Below are 21,588 nucleotides of genomic sequence, written 5' to 3' on the forward strand. Positions count from 1 at the left end.
ACCACGTAACCTTTGTGTTCATCTTTAATCTTTGTTTAGGTTATGGTTTATGTTTTTTTGGATCATTTCTTGGGTTCTTCCATTTGTGTAATTGCTGTTCTTGATCTATGTTTGTTACAAATTGATCAAGAATCTCTACTGTGTTTGGTAATAGCAATTACAAAACAGAACACTAGTCTTCTAACTGCGAGGAAGTTTTCATCAAATGTTTCTCTAGTGTTTTTGACACTAGCAACAGACTTGCTTTTGGTCTAAGGAATTTGCTGATTAGTAGAACGGACAGCTGTCATGTGTGGGTGACCTGAATGCATTTTGCGACCGAGGTGACAGGTGACAAAATCTATACCAAAACACCAATGTTTTGAATATTTGAAACAATTAAAATGACTTTGTTTTGGTGTCACCCTTTTGTCTAAGTAGCAATTTTTAATGATAACAAAGGGTATGGACCGGCATTTAGTGAATGAGATTTCATCGCCTCTGAACCTTCAAAATAAAGGAGCTTGCTATGTTACGGATTATACACACCCAATGGTTGGCAGCCATGTGTCCTCAGGAGAGAGCAAAAACATTGAAATACAAGCAATGGGAGCTGGCAGCCACTGGTTATGATCCGTCACTTAGCCAACTCCTAAAATAAAATTCTACTGTTTTAAACGGTGAATGTCAGCTAGACAAGTCAACTATCACACGACATTGCCAATTTTTTCTCTCTTTTTTTTTTTTTCAAGAATTGGAAGATTCACGCAAAATGATTATCCAATTCAGTCATCTGCTTTATTTTTTCATATGGTTAGGTAGACGATGCCGACCGGTGGGTAAACGCTAGTGTAACAAAGGAAATGGAAGAGTGTGTAGTCGTGTTGTTTACTTAAGCCCAATCCGTAGTTTACAAAAGAACTGTAGTGTAGTTGAGCAAATTTGTGTGACCAAAAAAAGAAAACAAAAATGGCCGAGTACGGAGGTTCTTTGCTTGTCCCTTCTGTTAAAGAATTAGCCGAGAATCCTATGGTGGCTGTTCCTCCCAGATACATACGTCCTAAGCACGATGCACCTGTCATTTCTGATAATACTTTGATCTCAAAGTTCCCCGTTATTGACATGGAGAGCTTGCTTTCCGAAGGATCAATGGATTCTGAATTGGCCAAGCTTGACTTTGCTTGCAGAGAATGGGGTTTTTTCCAGGTAACAGACGAGACATGTTAAAATTACAGCTTTGAAATGTCAAGATGGTTGTTCTTGTTTATGATTTATTTGTTCAAATTAACAATTACAAGACCAAAAGAACTCTGTAGTTGACTTTTTTTTTTTTTTTTTGGCTTCATAAAATCACACATGGAATTAGGTCAGAGTTTGGTTAGGTATTTATGCAAAGGAATCCCTTGTAAGATTTTACCTACTCTTTATTTGGTTTGGTACCTTGAAAAAAATATGCTTTAATCCAAATATATAAAAGAAACGACATAGCAAATTTTGGTCTGCACGTTCGCGCTAATTTGAAGACACGTTTGAAGTAATGCTGAGATTATCATGCTGTTGTACGGTTTGCTAATTCAAATGTATGACCAAACTTAATGATATTCTAGGTAACACTACTACTACATTTAACACTTGGCAATTATTATTTTCTGCATTATTTCAGTTGGTCAATCATGGAGTGAGCTTGGCGTTAGTAGACAAAGTGAAGAAAGAGATACAGGAATTCTTCAATCTCAGCATGGAAGAGAAGAAAAAATATTGGCAGTATCCTGGAGAAGTAGAAGGATTTGGACAAGCCTTTGTTGTATCTGAGGAACAAAAGCTTGACTGGGGAGACCTGTTCTTCATGACCACTCTTCCCGTCCATCTGAGGAAACCCCACTTGTTTCCTAAGCTCCATCCTTCTCTCAGGTTCTCTTTCTCTCTCTAATTCGAGTGTGTGTGTTCTGTTAAGTGATTGTGTAATCCAGTGCAGGCTGCGCATTGATTTTAGTATCCAGCTGCTACTGGCCTACTGGTATGTTCACACCTTCCTTTTCTATGTAGGGATACGTTGGAAGTTTACTCAATGGAAGTAAATGCTCTAGCGATGAATTTAATATCGGGAATGGCAAAAGTCTTACATATCAAGGACGAGGAAGTGAGAGAATTCTTCGAAAATGGATTGCAATCAATGAGGATGAACTATTATCCTCCATGTCCTCAACCGGAGAAAGTTACGGGCCTTACGCCCCATTCTGATGCCGTTGCACTTACCATTCTCCTACAAATCAATGAAGCTGAAGGTCTCCAGATTAAGAAGGATGGAAAGTGGTTTCCTATTAGGCCGCTGCCAAATGCTTTTATTGTCAACATTGGAGACGTGCTGGAGGTAATGCTCGAGTAAACTTCCCTAATTTGCTATTTACAGTAGATCAGGTGCTCTCTCATTGAGTTAACATCCATGAGGATGTAGAAACCACATAACAGTAACAGCATGGTCATCAATTACAGGTTGAGGACTCTGTTTCAGAATTAAAAATGGCCATTTTCAGATTAGTTCCAGTGCTTACTTTTATTCAACAATCACTTAAACGTCATTATGTAGAAGAACAATATCACTACTTTGTGAGGGACAGTCAGTTACTGACTCAGATGTGATTGTCTCTAATTTGTTTAAGCTTCACGTCCATTGTTTTATGTCTCAAATATGAAATGCCCTTGAAATATTATATGATGCTGCATATGTTAATTGGCTTGATGCTATCTGAACCTCCTATAGAATTGATTCTGTTTGAGTGGAAGATCAAAAAGCAGAACTAGGTCACACAGCTTTTGTGAATTTTGCATGGCAGGTAATAACCAATGGAGTATACCCTAGCATTGAGCATCGTGCTGTAGTAAACTCTGAGCAAGAAAGACTCTCCATTGCCACATTTCACACGGTGAATTATGATGGTGAAGTGGGTCCAGCACCCAGTTTGATCACTGAGAAAACACCAGCATTGTTCAGAAGAGTGACAACTGAAGAGTTCCTCAAGGCCCTCTTCTCTCGTGAGCTTCACGAAAAATCTCATCTGGATTACATGAGAATACAACACAGTCAGGGCTAAGGTCAGTTTATTTGAGTTGTGAAAGAGCGACAGATCTAGTTAAAAAACATCAAATGACAGGTGCTCTTAAGATCGTGTGAATATTTAGAAAGAGGAAATAAGTTCTACAAAAACAGTAAGAAGACTGGTAATCCCATGGTCATCGTGTTGATTATGTTTTAATTTAAATCAGATTATGTGAAATAAAGGTACCACGTCTCAAGTTTTAACGAGCACAATCATATAACTTTGGTTCTACATGAAAGAATTATTACACACAAGCACGAGCAGTAGTCAAGCAGAAGCAGCAAAAATTGGAACTGAAAGCAGGATCTACCTTATCTGAACCCACACGGCCACGCTTGGAACTTCTTTATAAACAACATGAAGAAGATAATATCCAGGAGGAGCAACTGCACCAGATGATGGTGCGTCAGCTGTTATTCTGTGAAATCCAGGCAATATGTTGTTAATTACATCAACTAAATTTCACATAACCAGCCTCTGATTCATTGAGATACCGTGTGTCGTAAAAGCTGGTACATTTTAACCTGAAGATCATCCTTATTTAATCTCAACTCGTTGGATCTAACCTTCATTGACAAACTTTTGCTGTAGTTGATCACCTTGTCTGAAAACTCAACCGTGGATTAATAGATAAGATGAAGAGATTTTTGTAATCTACATTGTGGAACATGAAGATCTGAAACTCAAACATTATAAAAAATTTAATTTTCGTGCAATAATTTGCACATGTTCGTTAAATAGAGATATTTATGAATTCAATATGAAAGATATTTTCATTCATTATAACTCTTTTTTTCTTTATTTAATATGTAAATAATATTTTAACTAACTTATTAATTAATTAATTACAAGATTTTAAAAGAATTTACATTTTTTTTATTAATAGGTTTACCATGTGTCCAATTCTAATTGAGAAAGCTGTGAATCCCATAACATAACAACAAATAATAGGGTCGTTCTATAATGTCGTAACTAAATTTACGGCATTGATACTGTAATTGACGTGAACCGTTAAATTTGAATAAAAAATCTCTATCATTAATTCTAAATAAATAGGTAACATGTTACCTAAGTAGTAGGTAATTACTTTTTTTTATTCAAGTTACAAGTTACATTTATTAATCTTATGTGTGATTTACAAGTTTTATGCAACATTTGCAAGTTAATGTTAATTTACTAGTTTTATGCAACAATTACAAGTTTTTGTTTTGTTTACAAGTTCTTTATGCAATTTTACAACTCCAACATTAATTTACCAATTTTCCATCAATTTACTAATTTACAACTGCAACATTAATTTACCCATTTTTCCATTAATTTACTAGTTTTATGTGTAGTTTACACATTTTTTATTTCATTTCATACTTAATGTCCATTTACAAGTTCTTTGTTATTTGTCTAAGTTTTTGTTTTGCTTACAAGTTTTTCTTGTAATTTAAAGTATGGCCCTTATGGGATTCTAGATAAACTTAATCTAGGAAACTTAAATTAAGATCAAGTATCACTCTAATAATATCCACTAAGACTTGCCCTTTTGCGGCCCTATCTTAACTTAAATCATTAAATGGGTGGTCAACCGAAATAGCAGTTATAATAATAGCTACTAGAGTAAAATGCAGTAATAATGACATAGCAACCCATAAGAACAGTCAATAACCCATTAGATTGTTTGTCACTCAACTACAAACAATTTTAGTTCATATTCTTAAAGAGAAAAACAAACAGTAACATAATAGTCATGAAATACATTGGATCAGTTAGAGAGAGAAGAGAGATTATAATCGAGAACGGTAAAAGTGAATCCAAATAACTCTACTGGATTCTTCAATAACACTGCAGCCGTTCCTTTGAATTTTGATATTTCTCTTCTTTCCTTCTCCAAGTTTTCTAATGATAATTCCTAACCGCCATATTATGTGATGCGCGCCTCTTTTCATACTGAAAAGTAGGGTAAACACAAGCCTCGAGCGTGCATGAGTTAAATTAGAAAACTGTGGATCGCAATTCTGCAGCTACCCGCGCTAAGTTTTCTCTCTCGGTGTTCCAGGCTTGCTACAGCAATGGTTGCTCCAGCAGCGGTTATGACACTACGTTGTTCGTATTTATGCTTCACTTCCCTTGTGGCCATATTCTTTCCTCCTCTTGCTAGTCTACTATCTCAGCATCCCTTTATGAATCATAAACTTCTAAAAACCTACAATTAAGCACATGTTTTGAGCACAAGTTACTTTAATTCAAGCAAAACTTATTAAAACTTACTAAAATGGATGTTTATGCAAAATATAACCAAAATATCATTAAAAAACACATCATTTATTCTCTAAGTGGCCCTGATTTAAGTCTAAGATTGCAGTAATAACCCTCACTCCAGAGAGTTATCAACGTTTGCCCTAATTGTGGCTGCTCGGAAAATGAGACCATACTTCTAGGCGTTTCTAGTGGTAGTAATGACGGACCAGCTATTGCGACAGACTTTACATAAACCATAAACATTTGGTCGGCTAGTGAAGTGGGTCATAGAGCTGAGCGAGTTCGATATAAGCTACCAACCCCGAGCAGCGATCAAAGCTCAAGCGATGGCAAACTTCGTTGCAGAATTCATAAAACCCGAAGTTGACCCCAACCATACGGATGCTGCTGCAAGCAATAACAGGGGTCAAGTTTGGCAGTTGTCGGTGGATGGATCCTCGGGTGAGCAGGGTGCCGGAGCAGGGGTTATTCTAGATAGCCCAGATGGGAAAGAGGTCTCCTACGCCTTCAGATTGGAGTTTAAGGCCACAAACAACCAAGTCGAATAGAAAGCTCTAATTGTAGGGTTAGAGTTAGCCCAGGCGGTGAGGGCGAATAAGGGGAAAGTCCGGACAGATTCACAACTAGTTGCCAACCATATAAGTGAAAGGTTCCAGCCCAGAAATGATAAGATGGAGCAATATTTACTAAAGGTCAGACAAATGATCAGGAAGTTTAAGTCGGTGGCTATAGTACAAATTCCAAGGAGTGAGAACCGCCAAGTAGATATTTTGGCCAGAATGGCTGCTATAGCAGACCCAAAAATTCCAAAGTCAGCCCCTATGGAGGTCAAGTCCTTCCCCAGCATCGAGCAGAGTATGGCGATGATGCAAATAGAACAGAAATGATCATAGATGGATCCAATAATCTCATACATGCAGGATAGGAAGTTGCCAACAGATACGTTGTGAGCACGAAAAATCAGATGCCAAGCGTCAAGGTACACGATAATTGATGGGGTGTTATATCAACGAGGGTACACTTTGCCATTCTTACGATGTCTAGACGAGGACGACACATATTATGTACTAAGAGAAGTGCACGAAGGGGTTTGTGGGAATCACTCCGGAGCTAAATCTCTTGCCCATAAGACTCTTAGGCAAGGATATTTCTAACTGACGATGCACTAGAATGCCCAGGAGTTGCAAAAGCTATTAGAGCTTTGCTAATTTCCCCGTACAACTACAAGTAAAGCTTACTATTGTGGCCTCATCGTGGCTATTTGCTCAATGAGGAATCGACTTGATTGGGCTTTTACCAAAAGGACGAGAAGCAGCTACACATGTTGTGGTGGCAGTAGACTATTTCACTAAATGGATCGAAGTGGAAACACTTAGTAGGATCATAGAGAAGAAGATAACTGACTTCATGTGGAGGAACATAGTCTGTCGATATGGGTCCCATACGCCTTAATAGAAGACAATGGTAAACAATTCAACAATCATAACTTCAGGGAGTTTTGTCAGAACCTAGAAATAAAGTTAAAATTCTGCTCCCTTGCTCACCCACAATCAAATGGACAAGTGGAAGCAGCCAACAAAGTCATAAAGAAGCTATTAAAGACCAGACTAAGTGAGAAGAAGGGCGCATGAGTTGATTAGCTACCAGGAGTATTGTGGGCATACATGAGTCTCATAAAACAGCCACCGAAGAAACCTCATTCGCTCTGGCTTTTGGACATAAAGTCGTCGTGCCTGCGGAGATAGAGGCAACCACACACCAAACTGAGCACTTTGAGGAGAATGAGAACCACAACCAGATATGCTTGAACTTGGACTTGCTAGCATCGAAGAGGCCAGCCGCCTATCAGCAGAGGGTGGCTCGCTATTACAATCGAAAACTGCAAGTAAGGCAATTGAGGCAGGCGATTGGGTACTTAGGAAGGTGAATCATAGTACCAAGGATTCGACCCAATGAGTGCTCGGGCCTAACTGTGAAATAGTACCAAGGATTCGACCCAAGGAGTGCTCGGGCCTAACTGAGAAAGGCCATATAGAGTCTTGTGGGTGATCGGACCCGGAGCCTACAAGCTCGTTCGCGCGGATGGACGCGAGGTGAAGCGACCATGGAATGTAGCACATCTCAAAACATATTTTCAGTAAGACTTAGTCGTAGTGAGTTAGTGTTATTTTTGTTTATTTTTGTTGCCGTTTATTCTTTATGTTCAATCAATTTGATGTAAGACGAGCTTAGTGATCAATGAAATTTAGAGGAATTTCATTCAGTTAGCACTAATGTAAAAAAAAAAAGAGAGAAAAGAGAAGAAAAGTTTCAAAGGCAAGTAAAAGCTTCAAAGTCTCAAAGCCAGCTCGATGGCGAGACAAAAAGCCAAACTTGGCAGAATCTGCTTGACCACGTAAAGGTGAGCAGACAATCAAAAATTCAAAAAAGTCACTAAGGAAAGTAAAGGATCAAAGTCTCAAAGCCAGCTCGATGGCGAGATAGAAAGCCAAACTTGCCAGAATCTACTCGACCACGTGAAGGTGAGCAGACAATTAAAAGTTTAAAAAAGTTTCTAAGGCAAGTAAAGGCTTCAAAGTCTCAAAGCCAGCTCGATGGCGAGATAGAAAGTCACACTTGCCAGAATCTACTTGACCACGTGAAGGCGAGTAGAAAATTGATAGTTTAAAAAAAAAGAGTTTCCAAGGGCTTCAAAGTCTCGAACATGCTCGATGGCGAGACCAAAAGTCATAATTTGTGTGGTTCTGCTCGACCAAGCAATGACGAGCAGGCAATAAAATATTCCAAAACATTTTCCAAGGCAAATGAAAGCTTCAAAATCCCAAACCCTACTAAAAGATGGGACGAGAAGACAAAGCCTACTCGATGCAGGACATCAGGTTGGAGCCCTCCAATAGTAATAAATAATAAAAAATAGGGACGAAGCAAATAAACTAAGAAATATTATTAATAATTTAGCAGCAATAGTAAACAGTTAACAAACTTGACATACAATGTCCCTAAAAGAAACTTATGACAAATTCAAGAGGATATAGAGTCAATAAGCAGAGCTGCTTTTGCTGAGTGGTTAGCTTGGGGAGCAGGAAGGGTCTCACTAGTTGTGCCCGGGTGGGTGCTTGCCTCAGGAGCATCAATAGGAGTAAGACGAGGAGGGGAAATCGCCTCATTGGTTGTGTTTGGCTCCGGCTCCTCCCCACCTTCTTTGCCCGCCTCTTTTTTCAAGTATTCAATCACGCCAACAGCAAGTTCATCCATCTTCAAATCAGGGTGCTGCTTTTCGAGAACAGCCATGATGCGAGGTACGGAGTGACACCAATTGAGTCTCATAGAAAACCTTTTGTGTCTCTAAATCCTCCTTAACCTTGCTCAACTCCTCCTCGAGAATGATAGCCTTCGCCTGCGCAAGAGAGGCTTGCTTTATCAATTTTAAGTTCTCGAGGTTGAGGTCTCTAGTTTTCTTCTCTGCAGCGTCAGCTTTGCTTTTAGCTGACTGAATGTCTTCTTTCATCTTACAGTCATAACAGTCGACCTTCGCCTTATAATAGGTAGCCATGCAACCCAAATGAAAAGCATTGAATTATATAGCCCCAACCAGCTCGCCGAGAATACTGTCGTTAAAGTCCTCAAAATTCTTTTTGTTAACGAGCTTAGCAAATTCGTTGAGGTAAGGGGTCAATACTCTGGTCAGTCTTTGGGCAATCGATGTTTTAGTCTTACTGGTGGAGGGGAAGCAGTGGGACCAATGCCGCTTGCAGTTCCACTAGTTTCACCGGCATTAGGATGATGTGGCAATGTCTTCAAAGGGGAGACTTTCTCTACAATATTGACTTGCTTTCCAATGAGAGCCTCTTTGTCGTGACCTCCCTTAGCAACATTAGGGCGAGGACGTTTTCGGTTCAAAACCCCAATCATAGCATCCTCCATAGCACAAGCGTCAGATAACGGGTGAGACTCAACCAAGTTGCAAGTAGACAGTGGGTCTCTACACGAGCAAGAATTTGCCAACGCAGTCTCGACCCACTTGAGTAATTTAGGCTTAAAGTCATAATATACACCCCAAGAACCTACAGCATGAGCAGAGACTATATTAGAAATAATTATGTCACTAAGACAACTGGGGTGCAATACATCTAAAGTGAGTAGACAACCTGGAACTATGAAATAGGAGGGGATGTGAATGTTCCCTCCATCAGTCTGTGCCACTTGACCCTAGGAACCCCCAGCGAAAAAAAATTTCTTCTTCCAATTCCTACCGCCACATGTTGGAAGATCAGTTATAGGTTTTCTGGTCTTGGTACTGGACATGAAATAATACCAACCGACATTTTTAGGGTTGTTTTTTAGCTGATACTAGTGTTTGACCTTATCAACTATAGGCTCGCTTTGACCACATTTGTCCCACAGAATGAATAGACCAGAAAGCACCCTTCATCTATTAGGATTAAAGTTAACCAGAAGCTAAATGTAACCCACCAAGCATTTGGACGAAATAAGGCTGCAAGGGAAGCCTCATGCTGAATTTAGAACTTTATAAAAACAAAGTAACGTACCCCTTAAGAGGTCGACTGAGAGTGTATTTTTTCCCTAGAATTCTAAGGTCTATACCATCAGGAATGTTGTAAACATTTCGAAACTCTTCGAGGTTATCTACTGTGGTTATACAGGTCATAAGGTCAATGGTGTAATGTTCGATCATAGTTCTATTACTTAATTCTCTTTTTCTCTAGTCGTGCTATTTCTAGTGAGGATGCTTCACTAGACTCCTCACCTGGGTTCTCACTTATGGTTTCCTTTGAACCAGAAGATCCCTCATTGTTACTGTTGCTAGGCGAGGTGGTTCCTTCAAAAGACATCCTCCTAGCACTACTCCTAATGCTAGAGGGTCTTACCAGCTCTAAGGGAATCTTGGGGTTGAAAGCGACTCTGCGAGCAGATTAGGCAAGAAATCTAGTTCATCATCATCAATCTCAATTACCTTTTCTTTGTCTTTTGACATCTCCTAAACTATATCCAGAACAATACAACCAAACGCCACTCAACAAAAAAAAATGATAATTATCCAAGACTGAAAAAGAGGAAATAATACCTAAGGCAATGGCACGCCAGAACAGAGGCAAGAAAAATGACTTCAACTTCAATGGAGGAAGATCTCTTGGTCACAGGAGGATGAAAAGAAGACTAAAAGAGGAAAATTTCTTTTGAGGGCTAGGGTTCTCAAGTGACACGGAAACCTTTGGTTTATTGGCATTTAACGGCATGCACTCCGAGGGTTTCATAATCGTCGGTTGAAATTTGAACAAATGGATGGATTCCTATCACATCACCCGCATTTAATTACGACGCGACTCTTTAGGGAAACGATGATTAGCAACTAAAAAAGAGAGTGAATATAGAAAGTGAGCAGTTCCTTCTCCCAACATCAAGAAGTCGTAAGTTACTTGAGCAAGCCAGGACTATTGAGTTTCCAGTATTGATTCATTGCTTTACCAATACTAGAAATTGGGGGACCGGTGTTTAGGGGTATATTGCGACGTGACCTGCCATACCCAAACAAGGATTTGTCCTTCTCATAAGCGAGGAGCAATGTGATGCCCGAGAGCAGGACATCCGAGAGCAGGAGTCTTCTGCTCGTCTATGAGGAGACCCTTTGCTAGGTACGCAATGCGAGCAGGTTCCTTGTTAGGCGCCAAGAACATTTCCTGCTAGGGGCCAAAATCAACAAACCCAGTCTACAACAATTAACAGAACATGCGCTACAATCCGAGAATCCAAGCCGAAACCCACTCAGCCGCAACCACAACATTCAAGCATTCACTTCCGAGGACTCGTGTGAAGTGGCGAACGTGAGTCATGGGAGGCCAAATTCTCAGGGAGGTTATAAAAAGGGCAAACAAAGAAGGTAAAAAGGTTGGACATCAAAACATTAAAAAATTAACTAAAATTCTTATTGAAACCTCGGGAGAATTCAAACAAATTACAATACTTTAGAAATAGTGATAGAGCCACAAGATTAGTGGCAAGGATTTTCTACAGTAAACCCGAATTTGGTGGTTGTCGAAGCCAACAAAAATAAATTCCTACTCTAAATAAATTATGTATAGTGATTGAGCAGGGTCGTGTCCACAGAGATCGGTAATTATTTAAATCCTTTTGAAACGTAAAACGTAAAATGGGGGAATTGTTGACAATAATAAAAATCAAATTAAAATAACAAGAATGCAAATTAAAGTTGTAATTCAAATTAGAGAAAGCTCTGGTTGAAGGAATTAACTCAGCTTGATTCGACTACTGATCATTGATTCAAATATAGATTATTATTACTCATGAATAGACTGGTTATAGCTACTGAGACCCTCTAATAGCTAATCTCTCCTTAACTAGTCGATAACCAAGGTACGACCGTTGGTTATTTCCCTAATCAATAGACAACCCTAGATACGATCATAGGATTTAATCAATTGACAGCCTGAAAAACCAAAGAGACCCAAATCCTAATAAACACATATGATGATTCATTTAAATTAGATTGTTTATTCTCACAACACAACTCTCTGCTATGTTATTTGTCACAAACATTAAATTCTTCATACGATGAATCCTTTAATTGACAATAGATTAAGTTGATAATTAAATAGTGGCTAATTACCTAATTAACAAACATAATCATGAAAATAATTCAGAGAATAAACAAATACCCAAAAAGTAATAAAACAATTAAAGCACAAGAAAGATCTCACAGTAGTAATGAATCAAAGCTTTATTAACCTTCAACCAGAAAAATAAGTTTAGTTCTTCATAGAGAGAAGAGAAAAGATTAAATCTAGGGTTTCTTTCTTTTTCTCTAATCCAAAAAATCCCCATTTTTCACAATAGATTCCTCCCTTAAATACTCTCTCTCTCTTCTCTTTTAGAATTCTATTTAAAATAAAATACTAATATCTGAAATATTAAATTCGTAATTACAAAAATAACCAAAAATACAAAACATATTAAACTAAAAACTGCAGGTCCGCAGTTGACAGCACGCGCCAACGCCTTATCAACAAAGTTCTTCTGACGCTCATAATTTCTCCAAGAGAACAATCCTCCTTAAACATCATCTTTTAGCTCAATTTTATCACCAATCAATAGAATTGCACCTACAAAAGTAAAACACAAGTAAAACATTATTATTATTAAGTGCAAAACATCGATATTAAGGGAAGTAAACAATGCAAAACTAGTGCATAAATTGCACTCTAACAAATTTCCCCACACCAAGATGATGCTTGTCCTCAAGCATATAACTCAAGATTAATCCCAAATCTCTACTCAATTCTCATCTCAACTCATCCAAAAATAATTTTAAGCAAGCATAACTCAAGAAATTAAGTCGATCAACATTCGAGAGACAAGGATTTTTAAAGCATAGAATCTCATAAGATAGAATAAGAACATTCAACCACCAAGAAGATCCATTCAAAATTCAAGTGCAACAAGATTTAATAGCTCTCTCAATGACTTCACTCCATGCACTCAAAGTGTTTAGGGTATCATTTATGCACTCAAATCAAATCAAAGAATGCTATTACCATAAGCTTGCTCATATATCACATCTCAATCCACAAAACATGAATAAAATGCAAAAATCTAAGGGTCTTAAAAGGGTTGTAATGGGGTTAAATAGGTTAAATGAAAAAGAAAGGTCTATGAAAGAAAAAGAGATCAAAATGAGAAGAATGAACTCATTGAATGAACTTATGATATCAAAATGCTTATTTCTACTCAAGTCACCAAGAATGTAAACATTTTTTTTCAATTTTTTTTCCTTTTCTTTTTCTCTTTTTTTTTCTTTTTCCTTTTTTTTTGATGAATCAAATAAAAGAAACGAACCTTGCACAATTTAATTCAAGCATAATGCTTGTTGATCTAATTGAGAAATTTTAATACAAGGTAGAAAAAGCAACAAAATATATCCACACAATGAGTCAAAAAATCTCCTTAAATTGAGGCTCAAAAAGAAGAAAAATGGTTAAGTAGACGGAGAGAATTAGATGGGTAATGGTTAAGGCTCAAACAAAGATAGCAAATAAAGATCTTCGGGTAAAGGAAAAAAAATGCGAGAATAGAAAAATGGAAAAGGATTTGCCCTTATCATTTTAATGCATAAAATCCCGTAATGCGGCTTCAACATGCATAACAAAGCAAGTTCTAGAATAAACAAACTAAGATTAATATTCACATAACAAAAATATTAGAGCAAAGTGGTTGCTCATAGGCTCAAATCCTCACAAAGTTGGTAAATTTGCCATCAAATCATGTACACTCTTCAAATGAATCAATCATCAATAGTGGTGTAGAATGAGAAGAAGGTATGAGTGATATATAAAAGGAAAGGTAAAAATGATAAGAAGTGAGAAAGATGAAAAGTGAAAGATAAAATGTGAGTGATGAAAGAGTATGATAGAATAAAAATAGATGTAAATAATTTGAGATAGATGGGAAAAAAAAAGTAGTCAGAAATAAAATAAAAGAAAAAAAATAATAATATATAAAGCATATTAACTCAAAAATCATTTAAGGATGAGTAGAGTGAAAAAAAAGATAAGTAGAGTGAAAATAATAATTCCAGACATCAATAATGCAAAAATCCCTCCCCCACACCAAAAACTTACATTGTCCCCAATGTAAGATAATCAAAACTCACATAAAAATTAAAGCGTAAGGATAAAAGATTAAGGGCAAAAAGAAACTTCCCTGAATTGTGAGCTTTGATCCACATAACGTCTATGGGCTTGGCGGAAATGGTGGGGTAAATCCCACACTCTTGAAGTATGCAGCCAAATTCTGCTCCATCTTGTTCAGCTTGTGCTCCATTTTCTCTAACTGAATACTCAAAGGTGGTGCGGATGTAGAAGGAATAGTTGGCGGGGCAGCAGTGTCGTCGTCAAACTCGTCATCAGAGGTAGCACCACTCCTAGCATAAAGCTTCTTCGGAAGTTGAGTGGGCCCTGGTTCAGTAAACTGAAATCTCCCCTCCTTGAATTCGACCACACCTGTTCTTTCAAACACAGACATATCCAAAAATTCCTTTTTGCAAGCAGGATGCAAATCATTATTGTCGGGATCAAGCACACATAGGTTTATAGCTAACAAAGTAATGTATGGACCAAGAAATAAAGTCCTATACCGTTTAAGCACACTTTGAAATTGATCCGCTAACCAAAAACCTAAATTAGGCCTCACATCATTTAACATGCACCAGATAAAATAAAATTCAGTTTTAGAGAAAATTCCTGAGTGATCTTTCTTGCCTAAAAAATTATATGCTAAGAATCGATGCACAAATTTCAAAGCAGGATCATGTAAGAAAGAACTCTTTGATTTACTCAGGTCATAGGCATTGTGATCAACAGATAAATTACGCCAAAGACCATAAGGCTCAAAATTTTTGCTAAAGTCACAAGTTGTTCCTAAATATGCATCACTAGAAGAATAATCATCATCAATGAATCTTAAAGCTAGGTTAAAATCCGTGATAGAGTGTGAAAAATTTCGTCTCATTAACCTAAACTTAATGACATCCGGGGTATGCAAAGTAAAATCATTCAGCATAGTAAATTGAAAAGTAGCATAAAACTCCCTAATCAACTCAACATAACCCAAACAATCAACATCAACAAATTTACGCAACCCAATCTTATCTATCAAAGAATCAAAATTATCCTTAACATTCAAATTTTCAAGAGTCGGGTAATGAATATACTTAGCTGGAAGTATTTTGCGCGTGGAAATATCTTTGTACCTCTCTTTCTCTTGTTGAGTCACGAACGCGAGGCACCCTCCGAAATTGGATTCCGCAAGTGGCAAAACACTCATGCCTTTTCCATGCTTCGATCTTTGTCTCACGGCTTGGCGTGAATCTGAAATTGTGTTCCATGGAACCGTAGTGGGAGCGGCAATCTTAGATTTCTTTGCGACAGGTTTCTTTTTCAATGACTTGGAAGTAGATGCTTTCCTCTTCGGCATTGTTACAATAATTGCAATAATTGCGTTGCGCGCGGCTGCTGCTGGATCTACGCACTACTGTGCTGCGCGCGAGAGCAGGTTCGTGCTGCGTTGCTGTGCTACGCTGAGGCTGATTCGCGCTGCTGCTGGTTGCGGTGCGCGATGCTGCGCGCGGCGGCTGGGGCTGATTCGCGCTGCGCGCGTAGGCTGGCGATGCTGCGTTGCGCGCGGCTGGAGCTGAGAATCTCTGTTGCTGGGGCTTGTGTTGCGGGTCTGTTGCGTGCTGCTCGTCTGCGTTGTGCGTGCGGAATGGTGGTCGATGCTGGTGCTGCGTACGCGGGGCTTGCTTTGCGCGCTGCTGAACTGCAAGACGCGGGATAGTGCTCGATGCTGTTGCTGCGCGCGCGGGGTGGTGGTTGCTGCGGGAGATGCTTGCTAGTTCAAGTGGGCTGGTTTGCGTTGCAGGTGGGACTGATGCGGCTGCAGCTGGTTCTACGCGCTGGAGCTAAGGGTTGCTGCGGGAAAACGATAATCAACAGTGAATTTTTTTGAATTAGGGATTTGTGAACAGTGATTTTTGATTTTTGGTTTTTTTTAAATATATATATATATATATATATATATATATATATATATATATATATATATATAAGAAAGAAAAAACGGAATTGTTTTTTTTTTTTTTTAGTGATGAATCACTGTGAGACACAAAAAATTTCAGAAGTACTTTTCTAATAAGTATGTGGGCACGCCTTATCAAAAATTTTCTTCTGACCAAAATGAGCAAACACATTAAATTTTTTTTTTTTAATCACTTTGAGACACTAAAAATTTCAGAAGTACTTTTCTAATAAGTACGTGGGCACGCCTTAAAACTATTTTACTTTAAAAATTTCAGAAGTACTTATTAGTTAAAACGTGGGCACGTCTTATCAAAAATTTTCTTCTGACCATGATAAGCAAACACATTAATTTTTTTTTTTTAAAAAAAAATCTGAATCAAAGCTAAAAGAAGATAAAACAAAAACCAAAATAAACAAATCATTTGGGTTGCCTCCCAAAAAGCGCCTTTGTTTTATGTCTTTGGCTAGACACATTTATGCATCAATTTCCATAAATAGGACTCTCGAGAGCCATTTCCTCTACAATATTCACCGAAAAACCTTCATAAAAAGGTTTTAAACGATGACCATTAACCTTAAAGGCTTTATCAGAGGTTGGACTCCGAATCTCAACTGCACCATGAGGAAAAACATTAGCAATAATAAAAGGTCCTACCCAACGAGAACGTAATTTACCAGGAAAAAGTTTAAGTTTAAAATGAAAAAGAAGAACTTTTTGACCAACAGAGAACTCCTTTTTCAAAATCATTCTGTCATGAAATGTCTTCGTCTTTTCCTTGTAAAATCGCGAACTCTTGTAGGATTCATTTCTAATCTCCTCCAACTCTTGCAGCTGCAACTTCCTCTGCTTTTCCGCTTCATCCATCCGCATATTGCATTGCTTAACCGCCCAGTATGCTCTGTGCTCAAGTTCTACAGGTAAATGGCAAGGCTTACCAAATACTAAATGATAAGGAGACATACCTATGGGAGTTTTGTAAGCGGTGCGATATGCCCATAATGCATCATCTAATCGCAAACTCCAATATTTTCGATTTGGACTAACTGTCTTTTCAAGAATAGACTTGATTTCTCTGTTTGATATCTCAGCTTGTCCACTTGTCTGTGGATGATAGGCGGTAGACACTCGGTGGGTAACGTGATATCTTTTGAACAAAGCTTCCACCACTCGATTACAGAAATGAGTGCCTCTATCACTTATCATCGCTCTCGGTACACCAAACCTGGTAAAAATATTAGACTTGACAAAATCTACAACAACTTTAGCATTGTCAGTCCAGGTGGCCTTAGCCTCTACCCACTTAGAAATGTAATCCACTGCTAAACGAATGTAAGCATTGCCAAAAGATGAGGGAAAAGGTCCCATAAAATCAATGCCCCACACATCAAATATTTCACATACAAGAATAGGGGTAAATGGCATTTGATTTCTATGACTTAAATCACCAGTCTTTTGACAATTCTCACACGACTTACAAAACATATATGAATCACGAAATAAAGTAGGCCAAAATAAACCACATTCTAACACCTTGGATGCTGTCCTTTTGGGACCAAAATGACCACCACACGCATATGAGTGACAAAATTGAAGAACAGAAGGAATTTCAAACTCAGATACGCACCTTCTGATGATTTGGTCAGAGCAATGTTTCCACAAGTAAAGGTCATCCCAAACATAGTATTTAGCATCGCTCTTAATTTTATCTTTTTGAGCCCTCGTCAGATCACTAGGTAGTGTTCCTGTAACTAAGTAATTGACAATGTCAGCGTACCAAGGAACCATACCTTGAGTTACAAAGAGATGCTCTTCTGGAAAATCATCTTTCAAAGGTGCTGCTTCTTCACTCGTGGTCAATCTACTAAGGTGGTCTGCAACTAAGTTTTATGTTCCTTTCTTGTCACGGATCTCCAAGTTGAATTCTTGAAGCAATAGGATCCAGCGGATAAGTCTCGGTTTCGCTTCCTTCTTGGCGAGCAAATATCTGAGAGCTGCATGGTCAGAAAAAACAATCACTTTAGTACCCAATAAATATGAACGGAATTTTTCTAAAGCAAAAACAATAGCTAAAAGTTTTTTTTCCGTTGTTGAGTAATTGCACTTAGCACTATCAAGTGTTCTTGATGCATAATATATCACATGAGCAGCTCTTCCAACCCTTTGTCCGAGAACAGCACCAACAGCATAATTATTGGCGTCGCACATTATCTCGAAAGGGAGGCTCCAGTCTGGTGGCTGTATAATTGGAGCTGAAGTCAATAACTCCTTAAGTTTATCAAATGCTACCTTGCATGCTTCATTAAAATCAAACGTCACATCTTTCTGAAGAAGCTTGCATAAAGGCTGAGCTATCTTCGAAAAATCCTTGATAAATTGCCTATAGAAACCTGCATGACCAAGGAAAGAACGAACTTCCCGCACACATGTGGGATAAGGTAAAGATTTAATAACATTTATTTTAGCTTTATCTACCTCAATTCCTCTAGCAGAGACTACATGACCCAAAATAATGCCTTGATCTACCATAAAATGACATTTTTCATAATTCAAGACAAGGTTTGTTTCAATGCATCTTTCAAGCACTTTCTTCAGATTATAGAGGCAATCATCGAAAGAATCAGCATAGACCGTAAAATCGTCCATAAATACCTCTATAGTGTTTTCTACATAGTCTGAAAAAATACTGACCATGCACCTCTGAAAAGTGGCGGGAGCGTTACAAAGACCAAATGGCATACGTCGGTATGCAAAGGTTCCAAAAGGACATGTGAAGGTAGTCTTCTCCTGATCCTCAGGTGCAACTGGTATATGATGAAAACTTGAATAGCCACCAAGACAACAAAAGTGAGATTTTCTTGCCAACCTTTCAAGTATCTGATCAATAAAAGGAATAGGAAAATGATCCTTCCTAGTGAGTGAATTAAGCTTTCTAAAATCAATACAAATCCTCCACCCATTCTGAACTCGGGTAGGAACTAGCTCACCATAAGAATTCTCAACAATTGTTATACCAGTTTTCTTCGGTACCACTTGTACCGGACTTACCCATTTGTTATCCGAAATTGGATAGATTATACATGCATCAAGAAGTTTTAGAATTTCTTTCTTCACTAATTCCATCATGAGTGGATTCAAACGACGTTGAGCTTGAATTGAAGGTTTGGCATCTTCCTCCAACAGTATTCTATGCATGCACGTGGACGGACTTATCCCTTTAATACCTGCAATCGTCCACCCAATAGCCTTTTTGTAATCCCGTAGCACTCTAATAAGTTTCTCTTCCTCTAAAGTACTAAGCTTTGAAGAGATGATCACCGGAAGTGTCTCATCATCTCCTAAAAACATGTACTTTAGATGACTAGGCAATGGTTTAAGCTCTATTTTTGGTGCCTGCAAAATAGATGGAAGAAGTTTTGCATTAGATGAAGGTAATTCATTATTAGACATATGATGAGTTAAAGTTCTCAACGAATTTAATTCATAAATTGTCTCTTGCAATACAGAATTTAAAACAAACTCATTTTCATCATTTTGCAATCCTTTGAGGCCCAAACTGTTATTTAAAGCAGCTACCCATGAATCTTCAACATCCAAATAAAAAACTTCCTGCACTATAGGGTTAATAACATCCATAGAAAATACCGAATGTTCCTCACTGGGATATTTCATGGCATCATACATATTGAACTCTATAACCTCTCCATCAAACTCCATAGTAAGAGTCCCTTTATGTACATCCATTTTAGTTCTAGCAGTCTTAAGAAAAGGTCTTCCTAGCAAAATTGAGACAGAATTAGAGGAGTTATCATCTTTCATATCAAGTACATAAAAATCAGCAGGAAAAACCAACTCATTAACTTGTACTAAGACATCTTCTAATACCCCATCAGGATATGCATTAGACCTATCAGCTAGTTGAATTATCACGCCAGTTTCTTTTAATGCACCAATATTCAAAGACGAATAAATAGAACGAGGCATGACATTAATAGAAGCTCCTAGATCTAACATAGCCTTCTCAACTCTAACACTACCAATTTTGCAAGGGATAGTAAACATACCTGGATCCTTGCACTTGGGAGGTAATTTCTTTTGGAGAACTGCTGAAACATTCTCCCCCATATGAACTCTTTCATCTCCTCTTAATTTTCTCTTGGAGGTGCACAATTCCTTAAGAAATTTAGCATATCGAGGTATTTGTTTTATAGCATCTAATAAGGGAATATTTACCTCAACCTTGCGAAATGTCTCAAGGATGTCTTTCTCTTGTTCCTCCTTCTTGGATTTTACAAACCGGCTTGGAAAAGGAGGAGGTATCAGAATAGGTAGAGGTTTCGCTCTGGTGGGTTGCGCATCTTGAGATTTAGGCATCAATTCATTCTTTTCAAACTCATCTTCTACATGCTCTGTCACTTTCTTACTAGGCTCTTGCAACTCCTTCCCGCTTCTAAGGATGACAGCATTAACGTTTTGCTTTGGATTCACCTCAGATTGTAAAGGCAATCTCCCTAATACTTGAGACTCCAGATGGCTCACTATAGTCGCCAATTGACTCATTTGGTTCTCCAAGTTCTGAATGCTTGCTGTAGTTGCCTGCTGAAATTGTTGAGTGTTAGTCGCAAGCGATTTAACAATTTCTTCAAGAGATATACCTGACTTGGAGGTTGATTGTGGAGGTGCTGGTTGTCTTGGTGGATACTATTGTGGGAATTCTGATTGCCTAACTCCATAGCTGAAGTTGGGATGATCCTTCCATCCCGGATTGTATGTTTGTGCATAAGGATCATACCTTCTTTGAGGCATGCCTGGAAATCCTCCAACTGCATTGGCTTGTTCAACGGGTTCTTCTTGAAGTGTAGGACACATATCGGTTGAATAACCCATATTGTAACAAATGCCACAAGTCTTCACCTGTTGCACATTACCTACAACAAACTTTTTCACAAGAGAAGTAAGTTTATCTAAACGTTGTTCAACAGAAGAAATATTTACCTCATTCACCTTCCTTGAAATGAGATCTTGCCTGCTGCCAAATTGTTGTGCGTTGGCAGCCATATTTGATATCAACTTCCTTGCTTGAGTAGGGGTCTTGTTCACCAACACGCCTCCACTAGCAGCATCTATCATACTCCTATCCATCAATGACAGTCCTTCGTAAAAATATTGAATAAGAAGTTGATCAGAAATCTGATGTTGAGGACAGTTGGCACACAATTGTTTAAATTGCTCCCAATACTCATACAAAGTCTCCCCAGGAAGTTGTCTGATCCCACAAATGTCTTTTCTGATGTTGGCAGCTCTTGACGCAGGAAAATACTTCTCGAGGAACTGCTTCTTCAAACCATTCCACGTTGTAATCGATCCAGGAGGCAAGTAGTACAACCAATCTTTAGCTGACCCATCTAAAGAGAAAGGAAAAGCACGCAGCTTAATCTGCTCTTCAGTCACGCCTTGTGGTCTCATACTTGAACACACAACATGAAACTCCTTGAGATGTTTATAAGGATCTTCACCTGCAAAACCATGAAACTTGGGTAACAAATGAATAAGACCAGATTTTAATTCAAAATTTACCTCCAAGTCTAAATATTGAATGCAGAGTGGTTGTTGATTCAAGTCTGGTTCAGCTAACTCTCTAAGAGTTCTTTCT

The 21,588-nt window shown here is 38.2% G+C and overlaps 2 protein-coding genes and 1 non-coding gene across 4 annotated transcripts in view; 2 read left to right on the forward strand and 1 right to left on the reverse strand.

Annotated features, from left to right (window-relative positions):
- Nucleotides 1-365: 365 nt before the first annotated feature.
- The window catches only part of LOC102615418 (protein SRG1-like), a 31,329-nt gene continuing 10,106 nt past the window's right edge, over nucleotides 366-21,588 (forward strand). Inside the window, exons 1-4 of one of the 2 annotated variants that reach the window (XR_008052904.1) lie at nucleotides 366-1,185; nucleotides 1,643-1,890; nucleotides 2,026-2,350; nucleotides 2,814-3,259. Coding sequence is in view for 1 of the 2 variants with exons in the window: in XM_006477741.4 (XP_006477804.2) it covers nucleotides 949-1,185; nucleotides 1,643-1,890; nucleotides 2,026-2,350; nucleotides 2,814-3,071 (1,068 nt within the window). In the remaining variant the exon portion in view is untranslated. Of the gene's footprint in view, nucleotides 1,186-1,642; nucleotides 1,891-2,025; nucleotides 2,351-2,813; nucleotides 3,290-21,588 lie in introns of those variants that run through there. The other variant, XM_006477741.4, reaches the window with a different exon arrangement.
- Nucleotides 8,590-10,180, reverse strand: LOC127900590 (uncharacterized). The gene is made up of 3 exons (XM_052435746.1): nucleotides 10,096-10,180; nucleotides 9,045-9,391; nucleotides 8,590-8,862 (listed from the first exon to the last, which is right to left on the reverse strand). Exons 1-3 carry the CDS (start codon nucleotides 10,178-10,180, stop codon nucleotides 8,590-8,592), a joined length of 705 nt encoding a protein of 234 aa, XP_052291706.1.
- Nucleotides 21,124-21,230, forward strand: LOC127901683 (small nucleolar RNA R71). Its single transcript, XR_008053927.1, has one exon. It is a non-coding gene; the product is annotated as a small nucleolar RNA R71 (small nucleolar RNA).

Source organism: Citrus sinensis, chromosome 3 (genome assembly GCF_022201045.2).
Source record: "Citrus sinensis cultivar Valencia sweet orange chromosome 3, DVS_A1.0, whole genome shotgun sequence".
Taxonomy (NCBI): Eukaryota; Viridiplantae; Streptophyta; class Magnoliopsida; order Sapindales; family Rutaceae; genus Citrus; species Citrus sinensis.